The sequence below is a fragment of the Macrosteles quadrilineatus genome, unplaced genomic scaffold (genome assembly GCF_028750875.1).
Source record: "Macrosteles quadrilineatus isolate MER2022 unplaced genomic scaffold, UCM_ALF_1.0 Scaffold_2__2_contigs__length_208266976, whole genome shotgun sequence".
NCBI lineage: Eukaryota > Metazoa > Arthropoda > Insecta > Hemiptera > Cicadellidae > Macrosteles > Macrosteles quadrilineatus.
The window spans coordinates 42,248,546-42,261,214 of record NW_026542595.1 but is presented as its reverse complement, the minus strand read 5'-3'; the positions used below and the strand labels follow the sequence as shown (position 1 = coordinate 42,261,214).

At 34.1% G+C, this 12,669-nt stretch overlaps 1 protein-coding gene across 3 annotated transcripts; it reads right to left on the bottom strand.

Moving 5' to 3' along the window:
- Positions 1 to 3,641: 3,641 nt before the first annotated feature.
- On the bottom strand, positions 3,642 to 11,751 carry LOC128987867 (peptidoglycan-recognition protein SB2-like). Of its 3 annotated transcripts, none has more exons than XM_054408930.1 (4): positions 11,682 to 11,751; positions 8,354 to 8,557; positions 5,669 to 5,805; positions 3,642 to 4,092 (listed from the first exon to the last, which is right to left on the bottom strand). In XM_054408930.1, exons 2-4 carry the CDS (start codon positions 8,554 to 8,556, stop codon positions 3,923 to 3,925), a joined length of 510 nt encoding a protein of 169 aa, XP_054264905.1. In that variant the 5' UTR covers position 8,557; positions 11,682 to 11,751; the 3' UTR covers positions 3,642 to 3,922. The 3 variants fall into 3 exon arrangements, with proteins under 3 accessions (XP_054264905.1, XP_054264903.1, XP_054264904.1); XM_054408928.1 differs by lacking the exon at positions 11,682 to 11,751 and adding an exon at positions 10,208 to 10,398 and having other exon boundaries at positions 8,354 to 8,573; XM_054408929.1 differs by lacking the exon at positions 11,682 to 11,751 and adding an exon at positions 10,208 to 10,398.
- Positions 11,752 to 12,669: the final 918 nt, after the last annotated feature.

The window sequence follows — 12,669 nt, the reverse complement described above, 5'->3', positions numbered from 1 at the left end:
TGTTGGTGGGTTGTTTTAAATTTAACACCTCCTCTCACCAGTGTATATTTGTAAGGGAGGAATAAAGTACCTGCATCATGAGCATTGCACTGTTACATGTAGTAAGTGCAGTAAGTATGGTTTCATTAACTGAAAATTAAAACGAAAACTGAAAGTTAATTTGTTAATTTTTAGGTCACAAAAGCGAAAAAATAGACACATTCTTTTAATTTGTTTTGTTTGTTTTTCAGCCTCACATCAAACGGTTGGCCTAAAGAATAGAAGCATTTTGTAGGTAATTAAATGTTCTATACATGTGATTGGGATACTTGTTATACTAGAATATTTCATTACTGAATTACAGCGATCTAAAGAAAGAGATTAGGCAATATAACAAAAAAAATTACGTTTTATTTAAAATAATTGGAATATTTTCGTATCCATAAGTCTTAGAACCAAATTGTTCTACTTATATTAAAGAAAATTTAACTGTCTACAACATTGCATTTACATATTTTTCGCTAAAACGCACCAAAACGGAGATATAGGCGAAAATCTCAAGAAAGTACAGATTTTTTAGATTTTTCAATATGGCGGTGGGCGCGGAGGGGGTAGAATTGTGCATTTTGCGGTTTTAACACCTACTTACCATCCTAGACAACATATACAAAATTTAGACTTACCGGACCGTTTGTAAGTTAACCCCCCTATTTCTGTCTCTATTTACTGGACTACAATACTTGAACCTCATTGGTCCGTTACCTGTGTGGATATGAGAAAAACAATGCTGATATGAAATTAAACGGGTGAGGTTCATTTGTCCGAGTTTTCAACTGTCCGAGTTTGTTAAAAATTACAAAATATTTGAAAAATCATTTGTCCGAGTTTTCAACTGTCCGAGTTTTGATAAATAACTAATAATAATTAGATAAATCAACTGTCCGAGTTTTCATTTGTCCGAGTTTATTCAATTATTTTAAAAAATATCGAAATATCAAGTGACCGAGTTTTCAACTGTCCGAGTATGGTTTAAATAATAATGATATTTCGTTAAATCAACTGTCCGAGTTTTCATTTGTCCGAGTTTTAAAACGATTTAAAAAAATATCAAAATATCATTTGTCCGAGTTTTCAACTGTCCGAGTAGGGGCAACATCAAAATGTGTCACTGCGCGCAGAGACTAGCGTGTTTAAAGCTCCTGGTCAGAAGTCGATGTGAACCTCTTCTGCGAAGGAGTCGGGTATTGTGCGAGCCACGAGAGGCCCTCACGTCAACTTAAGAAAAATTATATTATTTTTATTATAAGACTAATTTAACAATTTTTTAGTATAAAACTAAACTGTCATCACCAAACACAACCATCCAAACTTGCTGATAATATAATAATGGCGGGGGTATTTTATATTATCAGCAAGTTTGGTTGGTTGTGTTAGGTGATGAGGATTTAAATTGCAAAATTAGTCTTATATAAAAATAAAATAATTTTTCTTAATTCGACGTGAGGGGCTCTCGCGGCTCGCACAATGCCTGACTCCTTCACAGAAGGGGTTCTCATCGACTTCTGAACAGGCGCTTTAGACACGCTAGTCTCGGCGCGCAGTGTCACATTTTGATGTTGCCCCTACTCGGACAGTTGAAAACTCGGACAAATGATATTTTGATATTTTTTTAAATAATTTAAAAACTCGGACAAATGAAAACTCGGACAGTTGATTTAACGAAATATTATTATTATTTAAACCATACTCGGACAGTTGAAAACTCGGACACTTGATATTTCGATATTTTTTAAAATAATTTAATAAACTCGGACAAATGAAAACTCGGACAGTTGATTTATCTAATTATTATTAGTTATTTATCAAAACTCGGACAGTTGAAAACTCGGACAAATGATTTTTCAAATATTTTGTAATTTTTAACAAACTTGGACAGTTGAAAACTCGGACAAATGATGTGATCCCAATTAAACTATGCTGATATGAAAGTAAACAGCTGTAAAGTGAAACTTTTCAATTCTAAGAACTGGACTGAAATGGCTACTTTAAAAAACGGTCGTAGGTAAAACATTATACTACATTCTAACGGGTGAGGTTCATTTGTCCGAGTTTTCAACTGTCCGAGTTTGTTAAAAATTACAAAATATTTGAAAAATCATTTGTCCGAGTTTTTTTAACTGTCCGAGTATGGTTTAAATAATAATAATATTTCGTTAAATCAACTGTCCGAGTTTTCATTTGTCCGAGTTTTTAAATTATTAAAAAAAATATCAAAATATCATTTGTCCGAGTTTTCAACTGTCCGAGTAGGAGCAACATCAAAATGTGACAATGCGCGCCGAGTCTAGCGTGTCTAAAGCGCCTGTTCAGAAGTCGATGTGAGCCCCTTCTGTGAAGGTGTCAGGCATTGTGCGAGCCGCGAGAGGCCCTCACGTCGACTTAAGAAAAATTATATTATTTTTATTATAAGACTAATTTTACAATTTTTAATATAAAACTAAACCGTCATCACCAGACACAACCAACCAAACTTGCTGATAATATAATAATGGCGGGGGTATTGTATATTATCAGCAAGTTTGGTTGGTTGTGTTAGGTGATGAGAGTTTAATTTTATAATTAATAATTGTAAAATTAGTCTTATATAAAAATAAAATAATTTTTCTTAATTCGACGTGAGGGGCTCTCGCGGCTCGCACAATGCCTGACTCCTTCACAGAAGGGGTTCACATCGACTTCTGAACAGGCGCTTTAGACACGCTAGTCTCGGCGCGCATTGTCACATTTTGATGTTGCCCCTACTCGGACAGTTAAAAACTCGGACAAATGATATTTTGATATTTTTTTTAATAATTTAAAAACTCGGACAGATGAAAACTCGGACAGTTGATTTATCTAATTATTATTAGTTATTTATCAAAACTCGGACAGCTGAAAACTCGGACAAATGATTTTTCAAATATTTTGTAATTTTTAACAAACTCGGACAGTTGAAAACTCGGACAAATGATGTGATCCCCATTCTAACGCAGGTTGTTATTTGTTGTTGTTTCCTGATATATTTGTACTTTTACAATTCTCGTATTTTTCTCGTATCTATGTCAGTGATAGATGTTTTAAATACTTCTCTAAAAAAACTCAGTATATTTATAAACTAATTCAACGTACTTCCCTCTCTGAGACTTCAGTTACTATACATATCGTTCTTATTAACGGATATTTAAAAGCACGTGAGTTTGATATGCAAAATGCATTAAATTACTAACATTAAAGCTGTAATGTGACTGAGCTATTCATATGTATCATGATTTATGTCTGTGCTAATCTTAACCAACTTAAATGATTCATTAATTGTTTTTCCTACATCCCACCGTCCGACCTTAGTGGAACGAAAAACATCGTTCTATATAGACTAAGGAAGTTTCCGTCTTGATGTCATTTTGGAATTGACCTGTGACTGTGTTCTCGGAGTATGGAATTTAAAATTATCAATCTTTTAATTATTATTTGTTATAATTTGTCAACATGGTAACTATAAGAAAATTATAATAATACATGTGCAATTGCTTAACTTAAATGTATACATAATTTTTTATTTTGGAATGCCCTAAAGGTGATAAAATGAATTAAACAAAATGTATTTTAAAACAAAACAAGACCAGTTTATTAAACACAGATAGTTTGGTGTTAAAAATACGTTCAATAGAGTAAACAATGACAATGCTAATGGTTTTTTGTAGCACAGCATTATTGTTACGAAGGTTATATGATTCTCTAAAGCCTTCACCTCGCCGTTCTTTTTTACTATTTACTATCTCCTATTTAAGTGACATCATGCAATTAAACTCACAGATTTAAATGAATAGCTATCAACTTGGTAGTAAGAGTTTTGGAGCTTTGTCCAAACATTTACAATATTCAACCGTCCTGCTGGTCATGTATATCATGATAACATGTCATCAAGGTGAAATTTTATTGATCTACCCATTTCACTATCATTATTCTTCGGGGTAAATTTAGGAAGGTTAACTTTGATAAAATCTTCAGTGATAAGTTTGTAGTTCACTCCAAATCTTATCAGGTCATCAAGAGCTTCTGACCGTCCATCACCATCTGGAAAAAGTTTTTTAACAACTAAAATTGCGAAATGAACATGATTACTTTCTGCTTGTAATACTTATTTTTAAAGATATTTAAAAAATCACACAATTGATGTTTAAAATATTTATTATTATAAGCTGGTTCTCTGAACGTTGAAAAAAAATTTAATGCCTGGTTTTAGTAAGATATTACCAATAAAAAACAAACGATTTAATATTCAAAAATCCCTTACAGTCCAGAATCTGAAGGGAGTTGAGTATGCATGGAAAGCCTGACGCAGATTTATTTCTGATTGTTGTTATAGGCACTATGGTGATCATGAAAACGCATGTTGTTGCCCCCCAGCGTGGTCGGCATCCCCAGGGGGAGGGGGCAAATATGGGCGGGGGGCGCCGTTAACTAAAACCCTTATAGCTCGAGAACCATTTTAGATAGAACATTAAAATAAACATGGCAATTTACTCATAAAATTATGACCTTCAAAGAAAGTTATTATGTTTAAATCCGTATCTAGATTGATTTTTTTTGTTATAACTGAAACTAATATCCTCAATAAATCGTGTATTTTAAAAGTCCCGGAGCGGCTTAATATTTTTTTTTTACCAACATAGATACGGTAGCACAGTTTTGTATCTAGATATTTATTATTAAAACCTACCGTTTTAAGCAATTGTAAATTTTCTTCTCCTCCAGGGGGACGGCCAACAAGGAGTAAGAAGAAAATCTTTAATATAAGCATAGGCTGATATTCCCATCACATTAATGGTATTTGCTAGTAAAATACAATGCCGCAAATTTGAACTCAAACGAACAACCAAGTAAAAAGTGGCAGCCGTTCAAACTCATCCTACACTCATCTCCATTCATACTTGGCTTAAAATACCTACTTTGTCTGGTCGCCATTTCATCGAAAAGTATTAAAGTAGAAAGTATTAAGACATTTTGAATCTGCCAATTTGAATCTTTGAACAGCTGCCATTTTTATGCAGTTGTTATTTTGAGCAAAAATGTGTGGCAATGTATTCTAATAATTGAGACCTAATAATTTTATGTCCATATCGACCTATGCATACGTTTTTGATTTTCTTCCGACTTCTAGCGGGGTAGCTTATAGCAAAGCAATTTCAATGCATCTATGAATAGCTTTCATTTTTGACTGGGTTGTCCTTTGAGTTCAAATTTGTCTTCAGGATTATTAATCATACTCAACGAGCTTTAGATTTTTCATTTGCAATAACAAAAACCGAGAGTGAAAATTTAAAGTAGTCACAAACTTATTAGGGTTTGACATTGGAATCCTCTAATATTACTAAGAAAATGGAAGAAAAAAGGTCTCTAATGTAAAAGTAGCCTGCCATGAGATGCCCGTCAACGGACTGGTTATTGAATTCTGGCTTTGCAGCAAACTTTTTATATCAATCAAACTCAATTGATCATTACTAACCCTAAGAATTCTTTAACACTACTCCAAAAATAGGTACCTACTAAATATAAGCCAGTGTTCTACTAGTAAAACGACGCGAAGGCTAAGATTTTAAAATCTACATGATCTTAGTCTTTATCATGTTTAGTATTTAGTGTACTATACCAATGGAGGTAGTTGGACGTCCACTGATGCCGATGTACAAGTTGGTTCCTTTGTGCCTCTCCTCCTCAGATCCCAGTTGAGGACTCAACAGCCAACCTCGTCCCTCGTATACGTTGCCGTCACCTCCTACCACAAAACTGATCACCTTTACCATCTAGATAGTTCAACGTATATAAGTTTCTGTCATCCCATACCACAAAATAAATCACCTTTATCATCTAGATAGTTGTACAACCAGTTGAGATCTCGACAGATACCGTTGTCCCTCGTATACGTTTCCGTCACCTCCTACCACAAAACATGTCATCTTTACCAACTAGATAGCTCAACGTACTACGTAGTTGAGATCTCAACAGCCACCCTTCATCGTATATGTAGCCGTCACCTCCTACCACAAAACATGTCATCTTTACCAACTAGATAGCTCAACGTACTACGTAGTTGAGGTCTCAACAGCCATTACCATCGTATACGTTGCCGTCACCTACTACCACAAAACATATCATAATTACCAACTAGATAGCTCAACGTACTACGTAGGTGAGGTCTCAACAGCCACCCTCCATCGTATATGTTGCCGTCACCTCCTACCACAAAACATGTCATCTTTACCAACTAGATAGCTCAACGTACTACGTAGTTGAGGTCTCAACAGCCACCCTTCATCGTATATGTAGCCGTCACCTCCTACCACAAAACATGTCATCTTTACCAACTAGATAGCTCAACGTACTACGTAGTTGAGGTCTCAACAGCCATTACCATCGTATACGTTGCCGTCACCTACTACCACAAAACATATCATAATTACCAACTAGATAGCTCAACGTACTACGTAGGTGAGGTCTCAACAGCCACCCTCCATCGTATATGTTGCCGTCACCTCCTACCACAAAACATATCATCTTTACCAACTAGATAGCTCAACGTACTACGTAGTTGAGGTCTCAACAGCCATTACCATCGTATACGTTGCCGTCACCTCCTACCACAAAACATATCATAATTACCAACTAGATAGCTCAACGTACTACGTAGTTGAGGTCTCAACAGCCACCCTCCATCGTATATGTTGCCGCCACCTCCTACCACAAAACATATCATCTTTACCAACTAGATAGCTCAACGTACTACGTAGTTGAGATCTCAACAGCCACCCTCCATCGTATATGTTGCCGCCACCTCCTACCACAAAACATATCATCTTTACCAACTAGATAGCTCAACGTACTACGTAGTTGAGATCTCAACAGCCACCCTCCATCGTATATGTTGCCGCCACCTCCTACCACAAAACATATCATCTTTACCAACTAGATAGCTCACCGTACTACGTAGTTGAGGTCTCAACAGCCACCCTCCATCGTATATGTAGCCGCCACCTCCTACCACAAAACATATTATCTTTACCAACTCAACATATTATCTTTACCAACTCAACATATTATCATATTATCTTAGATAGCTCAACGTACTACGTAGTTGAGGTCTCAACAGCCACCCTCCATCGTATATGTAGCCGTCACCTCCTACCACAAAACATGTAATCTTTTCCAACTAGATAGCTCAACGTACTACGTAGTTGAGGTCTCAACAGCCACCCTCCATCGTATATGTTGCCGTCCCCTCCTACCCGAAAACTGATAACCTTTTTCTGCTAGATAGGATAAGGTACATCCTGAAATTCTAAAAATGTTGTTATGATCAAATATAGTTTTTTATCGGATAAATCTTTTTGGATTTTTTTTATACAGGATTGGCATAACAGATCTCACTTTTGCACTACCCAGAGAAATGAGCATACATAAAGTAAACATTACTAAATAAACACTAAGCCATCCAAAGCAAACCTGCGTACTATAAGTGATTTTCTTTTTATCTAGTTGGTTATTTGCTAACATAACCATCTAAAATATTCACATATATTTCATTTTTTATAACATAACCTGTAATGAGTACTTTAGGATTTTTTTTATATCATTGGCATTTCAAGTTAAAGATAGTTAAGTTTTAAACGCTTTTAAGGGAAAGCGGCCAAAACCCATTACAGTTTTGTGGGTGTGCCGGGGATTGAACCCGTCCGTATGTTGCTACAGGTTGTTATGGTTATAATTAGGTGTACCTACGTTTTAAGAAATTTTGATGGCTAAAATGCATAAAAAATAGCCAAATTACATAAAACTAACTATAAAAAAGCAAAATACAAAAATTATTTTATTCATTATCACAATTTTAAATTTTAAAATTAAACTAAAATATAAAATTTTTATATATACTTAAATTTTATAATTTAAATTATAACTAAAATTTAAACTTGATTTTTTGAATTTTCTCTGTAACTGTTAGGCACACAAAAACCTTTCAATATACAAAATTATTTGTTTTGAAGGTTAAAACTGGGAAACCCTAAATTGTTTACCACATAAACCTCTGTTTCCATTGGTCGATCACACCGGTTCGAAAATACGGAAGCATTGTTAACTTAGATGGATAATTATTTACCGTGATTTATATTTTCAAGATGACAGAAGATAAGGGAGATTATACATTAAAGTTTTTAGAGAAGATCATAACAAAATACATCAAATGATCACCTTTATTGATACAGTACCCCTAAACTAAATTTATGTTCATCGAACGCTCTTCAAGAGTTTCCCAAAAACTATTTGAATACTAGGTTCTTACTTATAGGGGACGTCTTCAAGTTTGTGAAGTCTGATGTGTTGTCGCTGTATCTGCTGCATATAGTCGCGACACTGGAAGATGGTCGTGCAGGCGTCAGTCTCAGTGTAGGACCACAGGACTGTATCTGCGGGGGGATGGCGGGGACTGCGACTCCAGGGATCCCACGACCCCCACTCTTCCCTCGGGATAATATTCACCCCCATCCTGCCATGCAAGCAGACTGCTTACTTTATTTATGACAATTCACCATAATAATAAATATTGTTACATCAAATGCACTAGGTTCACCGTTATGTCTTTTTGAGATGGCTTTGAACTTTATCTTTTGCATATATATTTTTTAGTCAAATTTCCAGTTAAATACGATCTTGAATTTACTTTCTGCTAAAAAAGTCATAAAACGATGCGGCAATCATCCAGAGTTCTGAACACATTATTTAAATGAAAACACTGATCTCACATAACGTTTACATATTTCTAATACCTTGGCACCGAATAATAGATACAATTATTAACATTTAAAATTCAATCATTGACATTTGATTTATATATCCGTGTGTAAATACTTCAATTAGAATTAGACATGTAGCAATGTGTAACCTATGATTAATGTTCCAACAATAAGGCAACACTTGTAGAATGATAATAAAGTACAGGTAATATTCATTTTGACAGATTTTATGATTGCTTAGTTAGCGTTCTTGTCAACCGGTGCCTGCAGCGCATATTAAGAGTGTTCTGGTCAAACACTATCTCAAATGAGCAGCTATGGGAATGCACAGGGCAACAAAAGATAGACATAGAAATTTCGAAGTAGGAAGTGGAGGTGGCTAGGACACACCCTTCGAAAGCCCGATGCTGCCATTGAGAAGAAGGCGTTAGAGTGAAACCCGCAAGGGACACCAAAAAGGTGAAGAACTTGCGGCACCTGGAAAAGAACAGAGGAGAAGGAGGCTGTGAGCTTAGGAAGTACATGAGGTCAGCTGAGGGACCTGGCACAAGATGGGGTTGGATGTCGAGCTCTTCTGGACGCCCTATGCTCCTAGTAAGGAGCTACAGGAGATAAGTCAAGTTAGTTAGTGTTTTAAAGGTTTCGAAAGTAAATAAATATGAGGACTAACAACCTAAAAACATAATGTTGTGTCTAAATCATAACCCATACATACCAAATCCGTTATGAAAATATACTCTGTTCAACACTAATATTTATGGAATTAACAGTTATTAAAGAATACGATTTTATAAATTAATCCTGTGGCAGAAGCCTGTACAACCAATGGCATAGAAATATTTTTACGTTCGCAAATACCGAGTATGGTTACACAAATAGATCACAGAGGTGAGAGAGGATTGCCGTTTCTTCTGCAACAGTCAGTATATCACTGTTGCAAAACCTCCCTCATCCAGAACTTTGACCATTAACACCGGAGCTCCACCTGAGCTCGCAGCTGAAATTTTATAAACATTGCTAGATCACGCCATTATTTTATATATACCGTCGTTAATGTATCGTATAGATGCCAAAAATGGCTAGTTCAAACTTTGTGAGTTTGTTTTTAATTTCAGTATCTTACATTGCATTAGTTATAATGTATTGAGATGTATTTGGCTTCTGTATCTTGAAGCAAAATAACTGTATAATATTTGTTACATGTAATAGTCGAATTAAACTTTAAACATACAAGGTTACACACGATGAAATATTACTATTTATTTTGGTAAAGGAACTTTTGCAGCCAATGATAAAATCTGAAATTATTGTGAGGGTAAGTGTATTTTTTTAAATATCAATTGTTTTAATGTCTGTAATCATTAAACTCGGTTTTTTAAGATTGGTTTTTAAAGTTAACTTACCTCCACTCTAAAAGATGTAATTCAACAAACTGTGAACTTTAAGGCTTTATGAACTAAGTGCATTTACTATCGTATAAAGTGCATCTTATTAAGTTAATTCAAATCCATCATTTCCCGTTCATTCGACATAATATATACCTAGTTACTTAGAATAATCCCTGGACTAGAAACTGTAAGCGCACCAAACTATGTAGACATGATCGACAAAAACTGAATCACGACAATAATTTACAATTTGTTGTATCTAAATGGCGCCATATATGAGATATGGATAAGTAACGAGATTGAATTAGGAGGAATATCATCATTGTTAAAGCATTCCCAAGTTTCATTTGTATTTCTTTGGACAAAACCTTTGTAAACAGACATTTATAAGATAAGGAAGGCAGGTTTGTGGGAATCTTCGACGCATAAATACTGATATAATTATGAGATGTAACTATAATTGTTGTGACAGTCATTATAGTAATTATATCAAATACCCCGCCCCAGCAAACCTGCAGACTAAGCGAATTTCCATTTGCCTGATTGGATTTACACTAAAAGTTCTACTTAGAAATCTCATATTTATTCCCTGTTTAAATATAATTAGCTTAACGAGTACTTAGGTATGCTGCTACAGAGAGGGTAATAAGGTGTGTTTTTAGTAAAATATGAATAGCTCAGTATAAAATATATATATTTGCCAAGTTCGGTCAAATTATATCCATAAACAAGGAATTACAACAGTTTAATTTTTCTTCTAAGAATAACATGGGAATTTTAAATTTTACAATTTACTCAATTTTCTCCGCAACCAATAACCACACAAAACACTCCAATATACTAAATTATGTGTTTTTTAAGCTCTTAACTGACAAGCCAAACTTCCTCAATATCGGAAAAAATTATTCAAGCTATCACGTTCATGGAAATACATATATAAAATGTTTTTACGAATTGTGTTTTTGGACTCTAAGGCCATAAAAATGAGAAAAGTATATCGGTCCCAGGCCTAGGTTTTACCGTGCGACCTACGGTAATAGCTACTTCCCTATAGGGAAATTCGCTAAAAAATTTAATATCCAAGCAACAACCGGTTGGGGAAGAAGTAGAGCAATTTAAATATTAAAACTCTTACAAAATAAGATAAAAACACAACAAGTGGTTAAGAAAGGGGAGCCATCAGTAGATAATTTAGTACTAAAAAGGTTCAGCAACATACTAAATGATAGTAGTACAAGGAAGGTCTCTTGACAAAAAGTAACCTAAGATATAATTCCTATTTTCTGAACTAATTCGAAACTAACTTACACGAATCTATGCTAAGTCATGCCAAAATAGAATGTGATTTTATGTTGGAGGTTTTAGTAAGCAATTGCGGCTCTGTGCAAATATTTTAATGTCCTCTGACTCAATAATACTTTAAAGGAATAAACTAGGATATTTGCTAACCAAAAGAACGAGTTTCTTTAAAAATGAGTAGGCTACTTACCAAATACTACTCTTTTAATACAGTACACTATCCAAGCGAAACTTCTTAGTAAGCTAACTACCTAATTTTAGGCAAAAGTTAAAACGTACTGTCTAGTTTATAAGTTTACAGTATTACTTACTTGATTATTTACTTTGTTAAAACTATTCTTTATTGTAACTAAGGTAAGATAAGATATGTAAGCAAAACCCATTTTAAACTAATGTCAGGCATTTCCGTTCTACATATCATTTTACTACGTTTAGTGAAAAGGGTTCAATGTGCTGGTGTTCACAAAACTACTTAAGGAAAACAAACACAATAATTTCTAATTAAAACAGATGATAAGTGGTAAGCTTGAATTCAAATATTCTTATAACTTGAACCAACTAAAGATTACACATTTTTTTAATTAAATATACCGTAAACAAAAATTATTGTTTTAATTGTTGATAAATCCATTTCATATTTTGTCAACATGACAATAAATATAAAAGATTTATATTACATGCTTACAAATAAAGTACATATAGAAAACAATTTTTTTTCTAATTCATATTTTTCTCTTCATATCACTGCATGTGGGCATGTTGTATGAAGATCCAGTAAAATATTTATTAGTATAGCTTTATATCATCGTTCTTTAATTCATTATCATTTATTGCAATATAAACATAAATATTAGTTGGTTTACTATTACATAGTACAATGACGAAATATCCCCCCTATTTTTGACCTGTACTTTTTTGTTTTTAGGATCTAGGTCTTACTTGGCGTGGGACTATTGTATACTAATGGTAAGTGATGCTGACCATGGTCGAGAAATTAAGTAAAATTATTCATAAGATCCTTTGCTGATGTAGCAAACTAAAATTATAAAAAAATATTTTAAATGTAAAATTAGTTCGCAATGCACCAACCTTCAACCTTTAACATGGTTTTACATAAGATTAAATAATCCTTTGATATGTCAATTTTAGAAAACTGTAAGAATTTTGTGTCTGGGTTT